The 13,695-nt window shown below is 37.6% G+C and overlaps 1 protein-coding gene across 1 annotated transcript in view; it reads right to left on the reverse strand.

Annotated features, from left to right (window-relative positions):
• Window positions 1–13,695, reverse strand: part of dgkb (diacylglycerol kinase, beta) — a 589,337-nt gene that overhangs the window by 62,800 nt on the left and 512,842 nt on the right. Inside the window, exon 22 of the mRNA XM_052015544.1 lies at window positions 6,752–6,944. Within this exon, the coding sequence (XP_051871504.1) occupies window positions 6,752–6,944 (193 nt within the window). The remainder of the gene's footprint in view (window positions 1–6,751; window positions 6,945–13,695) is intronic.

A 13,695-nucleotide genomic window follows, 5' to 3' on the forward strand; every position in this document is an offset into this window, starting at 1 on the left:
TGTCGAGTAAGATCAGGATACTAACTATTTACTTCACTCCAATTAAGGTAATGAAGAAATTTAGTGAAAAAATGCGCATAGTTTGCAGGATATTGCTTGTTCATGATGATTCATCAGTTTAGTCCAGTTATATTACACTATGTGAAAGTGCCAGCATGAGGGGATTAAAACAACATCTGTGATTCTGTAAACAGAACAGTTCAGATAATATTCCAACAACCTGCAGGTTTTATTGAATACAGTCTAAATGAGTACTTATTGGCTTACAAAGCCATAATTATTGCTTAGTAGGCACCCCAACCTTAAAAAAACTAATTTTAAGTATGTGAATACTGATTACCTAAGATAGAACTTGGGAAATTAGGCATGGAACTACATTGTTAGATTTTAAAATTTAAAAAATCATATATTTATTTTTAATATTTATGATCTTTCTGCTTCTATCATAATCTCATGTTTGTTGTAATGTTTATTTCAGGGTCTGTAATATGAGCTAAAAAGTGCTTTCTATTTTTTGGTTTGCTGTTTTTGAAAATTATAAAAATGCTCGACTGGTCAGACAGGTCAATGAAATAGTGGTACCCCACTAGTCAGTCTGCCAACCTGAAATATTTCCATTTATTCCCACTCTTTGCTTTCTGTCTGATAAAGAGTTATCAATCCATATCAGAATATTACCCCCAATTCCACGAATTGCCTAACCTTGTTAGGCAACTTACGGTGTGTGAGACCTTACTGAAAGCCCTCTGAAAATGCAAATCCATTACATCCACTGGTTCCTGCTGACAGTGCCATAGAGTCATACAGCAGGGGAAAAAAAGCACCAAATAGCATCCATTTATGCAAATCCACTTTGTTCTCTCCACATTCCCATCAAGAGTCCTAAATTCTACCATTCATCTACATTCTAGAAACAATTTACAGTGGCCAATTAACAATTGAACCATGGCTCCTGAAGCTGTGAGACAGCAGCCCAACTAGCAGCACTAGTGTACCACCCCTGTCTGTTCTATTAGTCACATACTCAAAGAACTCCAGAAGTTTAGTCAGAAATATTTCCCTTTCATAAATCCATGGTGACTCTGCTCAATTCCATTACTCTTTTCCAGACATATTGTTACTTCCCTCATTATAGATTCATTGGCTTTTGAAAGCAGAACCATGGTATAGCCTCACAGCTCCAGCAACACAGGTTCAATCTTAACCTTGGGTGCTATTTATGTGGAGTTGGCACATTTTCTGTCACCAAGTGGGTTCCCCCAGATTCTCCAGTTTCCTTCCACATCCCAAAAATATGCTGCTTGGTAAGTTGATTGGCTATGATTTGCTTAGTGTAGCCTGAGTTGCAGCAAAATCAGAGGGGAGTTGATGGAATTGTGAGAGATAATATGTTACGGGGAAATAAGTGAAGGAATAGGATTGATGAGATTGCTCTGAGTGCTGGGCTAAACTCAATGGGCTGAATGTCTGCCTCCTATGTTGTAAGAGATATGAGAAATAGGAGGAGAGTAAATGGACAGATCAAGTTTCCTGAATACATAATGACATGTGGGAAAGTAGGCTGTGTGAAGGGCATTGGGTCTTCAAAGGAAAGTCGCCAGGTTTGGTGAATGGGCAATGTGGTGGAAGATGGAGCATAATGTGTGAAAATGAGAGTGTGTTCCTTTTTGTAGGAAGAATAGCAAAACAGTTTTTCTTTTAAATGTGAAAAACTAGAAAATGATGCGGTTTGGAAATGTTGACATAAAAAACACAGGAAATAAACATGAAGGTATAGGAAACATTTAAGTGAGCAAACTGTATGTTGGCCTTTATTGAAGGGAGATGAAGCACAAGAAAAGGGATTCTTGATGCAACTTGCAGAGCTTTGGTGAGTCTACATTTGGAATACTTTGAGCAGATTTGAATTCCGCCCCCAAGGAAGAAAAGAATAGTTGTCTGGAGATGGGCAGCATTGGATATACTGGATCGATTCTTCTGAATGGGGAGTTTTTCCATAAGGAGTGATGATAAGACCATTCTCATTTGAGTTCAGAACATGTGTTTATTGGACATACAAGTCTCTGAGAGAAATTGGCACAGTGGATACTGAGAGGTTTCTGATATAACATAGACATTGCATCATAGAATGCAAAAACAGGCCCTTTACTCACTGATCATCAAGCACCTGCTTACAGATTCCTATACTAATCCCATTTTATTCTCCCCACACTCCCATCTACTCCCCAGATTCTACACCAGTCACTTAAACACTAGGGTCAATTTACAATGATCAATTAACATAGTCTTTGGGATGTGTGAGGAAACCCAAGTGATCACAGGGAGAAACTTCACACAACTAGCACCAAAGGTAAGGATGGAACTGGATCTCTAGAGCTATGAGGCAACAGTTTTACAGGCATCGCCACTGTGTCGGCCAAGCTGTGCAACTGTACCACCTGCTATCAGCGAATTTTCATCTAGTGTTAAAAGTTAAAATCATCCCAATTAAGCCTCAAAATTATGATAATTTGCTCCAGTATGGGGTCTCACTGGATCACATGTGATACTTATTGTGGCTAATTTCTGTCTATTTTCTGTCTATTGATTTCATCAGTAAGAAAATTGCTAGTAGCATGAATTGAGTACATAAACCATTGAGCCAATTCCCTGTTCCACATCCAGTTAAGTGAAACTTTTCACCAGAAGCAGCATTTCAACAGTTTAGACCTAAAGTCTCCATTAACAAGTTTTTCTAAAATGAAAGAACTATACCTTCAAAGTCAGTAAAGTTGCTGTGTAGAATGTTTCTGCTAACATAAATATGTCTTTTGATTTGTGCTGACTTGTGCATCTGAATTGGTCCTCACCAAAGTCCATTAAAAAAATCTATTCTAATTCTCACTTGTACTCTTAGATTTTCTTTTAAACCACTTCTCAAATAATGATTATGGCAATAATAATGGTAACAGCTCAAGGCCATTATATATTACTTTTTATTTTTTTACAAGCAAACATTAGTCAACTTGTCAGACTGTTTCCCTTTTAAAAAACAGAGAACAGAATCCTTCAGGGCTCTCTGGAGGAAATATCTGCTGTCAGGAGGAATCTCAGTGCATTGTCAAACATGTGAAAACTAGTACCCGTACTACTTGTCAAATGAAAACCAGCAAAAGCCAGGTCTGTGCTATATTTCTATGACTCCTTCATTCCTACATCATGTAATATGTCAAAGGGGTTCATCTGCCAAACTCATTTGATCAAATGGCAGCAGCACTAACTTGTGACTGTGTGTTGTAGCAGAGATGGTGTATGATGAAATCTTCAGCTCAATGTAAATTCAGGAGTGGTCGTCAGTCCTGTCTACTGGATCACCAAAGCACATTCTGCAACTTCTGTTGCATACAACATGATCAAAACACCAAGAAGATTGACTCTGGCCTTCCTTGCTTCTTTCTGGTGGGGTTAGTTACCCTTGGAAATACCTACTCACTGATCCATGGTCCAATGAACAGGGTCTTTTCTGCACAATCACTGTGGACAACTATATCTCCCCCCCACCCCCTCCACCCCCTCCCATCACATTGAGCAACACCACCATGCAAACAGAAGTGCTCTTCTTGTGTAAGACAGTCACTCACATATACTTTCAATCTGGGATATTGCATTCATTATTCACAAAACAATATTTTGCTGGGCCTGCAGATTATGTTGGAAGATCTTTGAAATCTTATAGAACAATTGTGTCCTCTTCTTCTGATTGCCAGAACCCTCATGGCCCTTAAGCTGATTCCTCGCTTGATGCAGGGGGATTGGCCAGGGGTGGGGGCTGGGATTGCATTCTGTAAATCTACACTGCTTTGTCAACTTCTTGGTACTCATGCAACGAAAGTTAGTTGGTGGAATTTAAATGATGCCCCGAACTTAAAATAACCTGAGCTTGCTTTTTCCTCAGCAGTGAGTATTGAACTGGAATTAAACTCAGTCATGAAGACCCATTTCCCGACAGTCAGCATTAGGATCTCTGTCTCAATGCTTGAAGTGAAGCTTTTCATGTTCTATTATCCCTTCTAATGTCCACTTTCATTCTTCTTGTTATAATCCTAAATTTGCAATCATCTCTTGCTGATTCACTAATTACTGACAGTAAAATTTTGCTTCTTACAGTCTCTTGTGATTTTGAAAAGCTGAATTAGTTGGCCAGTTGAAACCCAAAAGGATGGTCCTTGCAGTTGCATATAGAAGTATACCCCGGTACTAGTCATGATCTTCAGGACAGGAATAGATGGATGGTGCTATGCAGAAACATTAATATTGCATCTTCTGCAAGTCACGCTACTGAATCTGATCCACACCAGCAGTTCTGACATTCACAGGTGCAGATTAGCCTGTGCTGACATTACTATTTATATGGTTCACTTACTCTCCTCCCTTCATGCTGTCAGCTACTAGTGTAACAGTACTTTCTAGCTCCACAATACCATTTCCACTGTCTGGTATTTAGTACCACATTCAGCTCTTTACTGACAGTAGATTTCAGATTAAAATCATCCTACGGAAGACAATTGAAACCTCCTTGAAAATTAGATTTTGTGAAAACAAGAACATCTGAGATCATTAGCGAGTTCTTTTCAAAAGCTGAAGGAAAAAAGTTGGTTGATTTAGTCCAGTGCATGTGATTAAGAAGTCAGGGATACACTAGCTAAACTAAAAATCATTTTCACTTGATGATGTGATTTTCTTTTGTTACCCCAAAAGTACATTAAATGCATGCTAATTTTTATGCTTTCTATTTTAAACACGTTGTCAGGCCACTGCAACTTTACCAATTTCTGATGCATAACAATTGGAAAATATCTGAAAAATCCTCCTGTATACAAGGTACAAAATATGATTTGTTTTATGTCTATTTTAAACATATTGGCCACAAGTTGCGATTGCCTCTCAACGTTTGGCTTTAATGACTCCAATGGATCCAGACATGAATGCTACCTTACAAGCATTTACAGCTGACAATCTAATGCAAATTTCTACCCAAATCCTCAATAACTGGAGGAATGGAAAGTGAAAGCCAGTGGTGTAGAGTCTCAGGCACATGATGCATTAGGGGACAAAAATAAATGCTTTTGGAAGTTTATTCCAAATTTGTCATACACTGTGTTTTTCAAGTACGACGAAAGAAGTTGCAGTTGCCTAAATGTTCAAAGTTTTGTCAGCTGAGAAAACCTGAAAGCTACCACTATAATTTGAATTAGTCTCCCTTACAGTCATAGTGCTAATCCAGATAGGAAGGAATGGTACAATATTCAAAGAGCAAACATGAAAAGTAGACATCAGTCCTAATAATCATAGACAAATTGTTGAAATTTGGGACATCATTTGAATATCAATATTGACACATATTATTTTCATATTATGAAAATACAACATAAGAATGGAATACAGGTGTTGTGCTGTTCAGATCCATGATATTCAATAGAAATTTTGAAATCAGTATCTGGCATCATGTAAAGCTCAAGGTGGAGTTGATGGTCAAATAAGCAAATTTAATTGGCTTTGACCACATGTGATAATTTTGATGAATCAAAACAAGATCTTCTTTCACAAAACTTTACATATCAAATTAAAGTATCATAAAGGGCAGATAGTGCAGCATCAAAGCAACAGAAAGCAAACAAGCAATAATTTGAAGTTTATTTTGGAGTTAGTTAAAACAGAAGGGATAGATGCCTGGGATAAAGTGAGTGATAATGAATTGAAAATACCAAGTTTGTCACTGCGTGTCTAATTTACTATCATGCATTTTACATCTATCAATGGAGTTAAAATTATCTTCACAGAATAAGAGGTTTGAAATCCAAGTGTGATCTTATGAATGGAGAAAATAGGCAACAGCATTCATTTGGTGCTTAAAGTACAAAAGCATTCATGGTAGATTAATCTTTCCAAAGGGAATGACAAGAAAAGTAGGAACAACGTTGATTTACCTCTTGGAAACTCGGCACATAAGTGCTTACCTTTCTGATGCCCTGGAAAGTGATTCAGTGGGGAAGTGATTCAGTGGGGAAGAGTCCATATGAGAAAGTAACTGTGGGAGTGTCTGAGAGACAATGACACCATGAGATGGAGCATCCATGTAGATGTTTCAATTTGAAGTTTCAAAGTTGAATGCTAAGCTCACAATGGATTATGGTATTACATGTAGAATAGAGTTTCATGAGTTAGCTTTGTCCTGATTACAATTCTAGGTCCACACATTCGACAACAAAAAAACATGCTGACAGCCCCGGAATTTCCAAATTGTATCCTATCTTAATTCAACGTAATTGTATGGAGGTGGATAGCAAGGAGCAGACTTCTTGGTTCTCCTTAGAATTAATTACTCAGTTCCAATCTGGAGACTTAGCTGCCTGCTGGTGATCCACATCAAAATATTAATACATCAAGAACTCCAGAGGGGCAAAAAATACTTGCATTTTAACAAATGCTCCTCCTGGATTAACTTTAGACTTTTGACATTGAATGGTTTGCTCTCTGTATATTTTGTTTATAGAGTAACCTTTGGAACATAGAAGAAACGAACAAAAAATCTGAAAATACACAAGAATTCATCAAGCATAAATATCTTCATAAAGGGTTAAATAGCAGCATTTCATGAATGTTACCACTGGAAAATATCTTAGGGTGTCTCAAAATAATTTGTGGATTGATTTAAAATCTGTATCTTATGTTGTCATGATTAACTTGAGAAATTTTCCAGACAACTTCCTACCTTGAACACAGTATTTCAGCTCTTTGGCATCTATAACTGTCCGCTTATCTGGCACCTTTTTGCTGGTTCGATGATAACTGCGTCGTTTTTTGCTCTCCCCCCACAGGTTCGATCCACCATGTATGCTCGGTATATTCAAAACAGCTATACCTTCTAAGGGCATATTGCTCAAGTCCAGTAGAATTCCATCACACTAGAGAGAGGAATCACAATAAGAATAAAACAACTACTTTATATGAATTAAGGTAAGCTACCACATGTAATTTAAACTATTAATGCTAGTAGAGTCATATGGGCAGGGACCAGGCAGTATTGTATTCATTCATTTTCCACTGCATTAGATACCAAGGTTAGAAACTTGTTCTCTGTTGTATGTGCTAACTCACAACATAAGAAGGTGTGTGCATATTGAAGTGTACTTCTAAAATTCAACTGAAATGACCTGGAGCTGAATATTTTTGTTGGTGGCGACCGCATCTTCCAGTGCCTTGGTTCAAAGGTTGACTCCAAAAGTAGGGCATTAGGGGATCCAAGGTATTTTCATATACGGAAGCTGAAGACAAATGCAGACATATTCAGCTTCAAAGGGAACCTTTAGATGTATTAAGTCTCCTCATTATTGCATGTGCAAACTCTAGGGCTTTTTTTAGAGGCCTGTTGGGAATTTACAGGTGATGGAAGTTCATTTAGGACCCAATATGGCCCATCCCAAGTTTGATCCTGGAGGAGCAGCGGGTGTAAATTGCATTCATTTCATATCCCAAACTGGAATTTAAGTCAACATTTAGAAAGGGAATATTTCCCTCCAGAATGGTTTTGGCACAGAATTCCAGTTCCCTTAAGTGATCCATTAGAGTGGTGCTATTCAAGATTCAGGGCTTCTGATCTCTTGAAGTATGGTATATTGCAATTGTTCCTGAATTAATTTGTTCATTTCTGAATCTCTATAACTGTACTTAAAGTTAACATGCTGTGTTTAATCTTTGTGAAGGGTAATCCTTCTAAATAGAAGATCCACAGGGGTTCTTAAATTTCCCTTGGCTTACTGCTGAGGAGCTGAGGGCAGCTGGAGCCAAGAAGGACAGGTGCAGACAGCAGCATTTCATCATCATCAAAATCACACTCAATACAGTGACCGAATGATAAAGATTAAGAAAAAAATAGATCTGTGACATTCAATTGACACTTTATACATATTAAAGTATTTGAAATTTTTAGTTGCCCAGGAGTCAATCTTTCTCTGAAACAAGGTATCATTAAAATTTAATTGTTGCCTCAAAAGATTCTGTAGATATACATATAGGGCTCCTGAATTAAGCAAGCGCCTTGAGGAATTTTTATCAAAAGTTAACATATTGAACTGAATTTCTGCCTTCACCACAAGAAGTAACTGGACAGATCAGACTGTCCTTCTGCATTAGCACTCATAAAATGTTTCATTTTGGTTTTCAAGGAATTAAAATCTATAAGGTTCTTTAACAGATGTGCAATTTACTCCATAAGATTACTCCCCATGCAGTAAAACTAAAAAAAGAACAGTCCTTTGTTTTCACCTTGCATTATGGGTGAAAATATATTCAGAGTTTTGAGTAGATTTTGAAGACCCTGATTGAAGAGGACATTGAACCATTAGAGAGGAATCAAAAACATAAAATGCATTATTTGCAAAATAAAGCAAATGGAATGAGTTGCAAAATTTATGAAACAAATTCAGTTTAATATGTTAACAGTAACTTTTGGGTGTGAAGAATGATTCACATAGCATAACTTTGGTTTTACCCTTTGTTGCAATGGGTTTGAGGGTGCCTACTGCAAACTGCTGACTGGTCAGTGGAAGATCTTGCTGAAGAACGTGTATTTAGCTGTAGTGTACTTAGAGGTATTAAGTGACATAGAAAGACAGAAAGCTGTTTAATTGAAGATCCAGCCATGGCACTTAGGAGATCTTACTGGCAATAAAATGACTTCTGGGAATATAATCATACCAACTTAGCCACTGTTTGTCCTTTGAGGGGTTCAACTATAAAAGTTGTAAACTGTGTTGATAAATAATCTGCCAGCCTCAAGCTTATAGAGTTTGTACAGAGGTGACACTGGAGGGTGGGGGGTAGGAGTTTGGGGTTAAGTGCTGCTGAAGTGCCAAATTGTAAGGGAATGCCTCCAAAACTGATAGAAAATATGAAAGGGGGAAGTAACCCTAATGTTGTTAATTTCCACTCATGTAAAAGGGAATATAAAGGAGGCACAGATGTACTGCTCAGCTACTGAAGGAAGGGCTGTTGATACAGGTCACAGGAAGAAGCAACGGGGGACAACATTCTGGAATGAAAGTATATCATCAATGGCAATTGTCACATGAGTGAAATCAGCAAAATTGACCAGCTGGCAGGTAATCATTCTCGTGCATACAAGATATAGAAAATTTGGCAAAAGAGACAAATTTCCACCTGCTTTACGGTGGCTGCAGGGGTCCATCACGGACGAGTGATACAAGGAAGTTGAAGCACTATGATTTCCAACTGTCTTTGGCAAAGTCCCTGATTGTATCATCCAGGCGTTACACCTACTTGACTTGTGGCAAGGCACACCGACCCTTTTATATTCAGTCTAGAAACATCTGGTTAAAACTAAATTGCCTGGAAGGAAAATGTAATGGTGCAAACATTATGGAAAGACCCTGTATGTATTTTACCCTGTAAGACCCTCATGTTCCTTGTTTTAAGTATCTTTATAATGTGAAATTTTGGTTTCCAACAGATGTCACATTTTGTAAACCTTAATCCTGTAAGGATTATTAGCATGCAGTTCTAATCCTTTTTCTACTTTTTCCAACCACCATCTGCAAATTAAGCCCCTCTGCATTATTTTTGGAACAAGAAGGTGTAATCAACTAGTTTAAGGAGTTGTTATTTTAAGCATTAAAAGATAAGAATAAAACAATGCAGAGTTTACTAAAGAACAATGCTAATTGTTCAGACCACACCAGCACAAGTGGAACCAATGTATCATTTCTAAAACCATAATTAATCTCCTTCCTCTGCGAAGGGTAAAGATTTTCTCATAATGAATCAGGCTTAAAGAAAAGCAAAAGCAAGCATTGGCTACGAAAGTATGATGCATGATGTGCAAAGCAGTGTTCAAAAATTACATCAAATAATGAGAATTGAGGGATGAGGATAATGGTCAATATGCTGGTTCTGCGTTTTATGCTGGCATTTGTGTATCATTCTGCTGTAATACGTTGGTATATGTGTTTGAGTCTGTAATTCTTTGCATCGGTTGCAGCACGATTTCATTCAATTCGAAGGAAACCATCAAGCAGGACAGAGCCGATCTCCACACGGATGTAATGAAGGGAAACGGATACAAATGTTACAGTTGTCATTCCTTTGCTTAACCATTTTGGGATTGGCAGATGAAAGGCAAGAGAAATAAAAACCAGGAAGGTTGAAAAAGGACTGATGATTCACTGACATAAATTTACACGAATGCACAAAGACAGGATTTAGACCCTAATGTCAATGCAAGAAAGACTTTGCAATACTACTTCAACTTTTCATGTCTTCTGATTTTTGAAAATACATCAAAAGCAATCAATCACTTTAAAACCACAACTATTGTGTAATTTATGTACAATAATTCCTATTACACAGAATTAAGAAAACAAAATTATGTCGAAAGCCCAAAAGTGATTAATAGGGTTTGAAAAAATTATGCTGTATAGTCTTCTAAACATTCATGAGTGGGATGTGGACATTCCTGACAAGACCTAAATACCCTGGATCGGGTATTAGGGAACTGCTTTCTTAAGTTGCTGCTCCTTTGTAGTGAAGGTACTTCAACACTACTTTTGCATTGGATATTCCCAACATCAATAAAGAAACAGTGATATACTTTTAAGTCAGCATGATATGCAACATAGAAGAATTCTTGCAGATGGCGGGAGTTCTCCATCTGCTGCTTTTGTCCTTCTAGGTGGTCACTGTTGTGCTTTTCAGGAGTTCTATCAAAGGGACTTGGCTAACTTGGCTAAGAAGACAGTGCATGTGGAAGTGGCAGTACGCCAGTGATGTTCAGGCTGGTTTTTGGGGTTCCAATCAGGCTGGGCTTTCTTAACCTGCATGACGTTGAGCCTCCTGAGTGTTGTTGGAGATGCACTCATCCGGACAAGTGGACAGTATTCTATCACACTCTTGACTTGTGCCTTGCAGATCGTAGAAAGACTTTGGGGTGCCAAGGGGTGAATCACTCAGCACTTAGCCTCTGATCTGCTCTTGCAGCCTCATTCAGTATTTTTTTTTAGTTCAGTGAAATATTTTATCTCTTTTTCAGTTGTCAACAAAATTATTATTATCATAAAATCTTACAGCACAAGAGGGGATTATTTGGCCCATCAAACCTGTACTTAAGTACACAACGACCTCTGGTAAATGAAATACCTGAACTATCAGGAGACTGAACTATACACACACATATATATAAATAAATAAAAATATATGTAAAGCATCACAGTCCTGTGCTGCTGCGAAAACTTTCACAAGAAAAGACAGGATAATTGGAAACACGTATTTTTCATCTGGTTTACATATATATTGTAACTTTACTATTAAGTAGCAGGAACAATAAAAGTCAATTACCCATGGGGAATTCCCAGAAAGCAGCTGTAACATCATATAATTTACAGGCTAAATTAAAATAATTTGATCTTTTACTTGGAATAAATGTCAAATAGTGGGGGGTCTATTGCAAAAAATGATGCACACCACTTGAATTCCAACTAATTCATGTCAGTCACATCTTTATACATATTAAAGTATGTTTCATACAAGATATGATAAGTAAGCAATCTAATACTCCCAGTGGTTAATTTAAAAGAGTCTGGACTCTTCTAAACTAACTAAGGTGACTTAAATAAAAAAGGACGAGTTGTGCAAGATAGAAGTTGCTGGGAAGGGCTTCCATTAACACCCAACATCGAACTCAGCAGGTAATTTACTGCTGTAATTATTTGACTAAGCTTTGGCTTCTCGCAGTCTACTTACTGGATTATAAAAAAAGCTAAAGTACATTACTACATTTTTAAAGTTCAAGAAGCAGAACTATTGGTATAACCTTTATTAAGAGCATATTGGAAATATATAAATTCATTTCTGTCAAAGCCTGGATTGCCTTCCCTAGATTTTCCTTTGACCCCATCTTTAGAATTTCTTGATGACAATTTGTTGTTGGTTGCTGCAGGCATTTTTCCCCCTCGACTGATAAGAAATAACACTGGACTATAGTTCTCGTTGCTTTCCTACTTCTGCCACTCTAAAGTGATAATAAATGTTGAAACGGTTTCATTTGTTGTGTGGTTTCATAAATCGTATTTGAAATCTATTTAAAGCGTTGAGCTCAGCAGTTTCTGATGGCACCTGAAAAGTAACTAAGCTAATCCTTTGAGGTTTTCCTCAGCAATCTAAAAAAACACAACTTTAAAAATGAAATGAATTCAAAAAGAATATAGAGGAAAACAAATTTGGTATGAATTCTTCCAAGGCTCTTCCTAACGATGGTGGGGCAGATTTATTTCTTCTGGGCTTGGAAATAAATTTGGCAGTATAGATAAAAATCATGCCAGAAGGGTCACCTTTTGTACTAGAGGCTGCTGACTTTTGGTCTATTCACATTAATTTTAAAGAAAATTAGACATGTGGTCTTTCATACCTGATTTTCTTTATGTGCTTCATCAAGATAATTACTTTGCACAAAGATTAAAATCTGCCCTAGGGTCCTGTGTACAACCATGGAAATTCTTGGGATTAGATGCATTTTTTTGAAGGGACTATAAAATGCACAATATTCTATAAAATGAATAATATGGTTCAAGATTCCTCCTGGGATTAATAAATATACTGTGGCGATATGTAGCTGAGTCAGAATGGGTCTTTGAGTTTTTAAATTAACAAGTGTTAACTCGTTTCTCTTTCCATGGTTGCTGCTTGACTAGTTGAATGTTCCAGCGTTTTCTATTTTTATATTGAATAAAATTCACAATACCTTTAGAATTAGAGTAGAAGGGAGAGCTAGGTGTGCAAAAGAGAGGAGTCAAAGAAGCAACAGCAAAGAGACAAACAAATACTTTGTGAGGAGACATGAGCTAGAAAGCCCTACACTTGTGTAAGAAGTCATCAGAGCAGCCAGGTAAATTACCTGCTTCCTCTGACCTTTCCTGCAATTATTGTACCTACATAGCATTCCTTCATCCATTAAGTGGAATGTGACAGTGCTCAGAATACTGGTTTCAGTAGAAGAACACCAGATAATCATTATACTCAAACTGAGGACCAACCCAGAAAATGTGTAAAATAGCAGGGGTCATGATAATGTTCAATCTATCTTCAGTGTCAACATCCACTTCTTGATCTGACAAGTCACTGAGGGAATTTATCTCTAGGCTTAACTAAAGTCAAAAGAAATGTCAGTATAAATGGTTTGTTGATAATGATTCCTGTGATGTGGGAATCACTTAGAACATAGAACATAGAACACTGCAGCACAGTACAGGCCCTTCGGCCCATGATGTTGTGTTGACATTTTATCCTGCTCCAAGACCAATCTAACCCTTCCCTCCCACATAGCCCCTCTATTTTTCTATCATTCATGTGTCTAAGAGTCTCTTAAACGTCCTTAATGTATCTGCCCTCACAACCTCTGCCAGCAGTGCGTTCTATGCACCCACCACTCTCTGCGTAAAAAACTTACCCCTGACATCCCCCTTATACCTTCCTCCAATCACCTTAAAATTATGTCCCCTCATGTTAGCCATTGTCGCCCTGGGAAAAAGTCTCTGACTGTCCACTCGATCTATTCCTCTTATTATCTTGCACACCTCTATCAAGTCACCTCTCATCTTCCTTCTCTCCAAAGAGAAAAGCCCTAGCTCACTGAACCTATCCTCATAA

Source organism: Pristis pectinata, chromosome 5 (assembly GCF_009764475.1).
Source record: "Pristis pectinata isolate sPriPec2 chromosome 5, sPriPec2.1.pri, whole genome shotgun sequence".
Lineage (NCBI taxonomy): Eukaryota > Metazoa > Chordata > Chondrichthyes > Rhinopristiformes > Pristidae > Pristis > Pristis pectinata.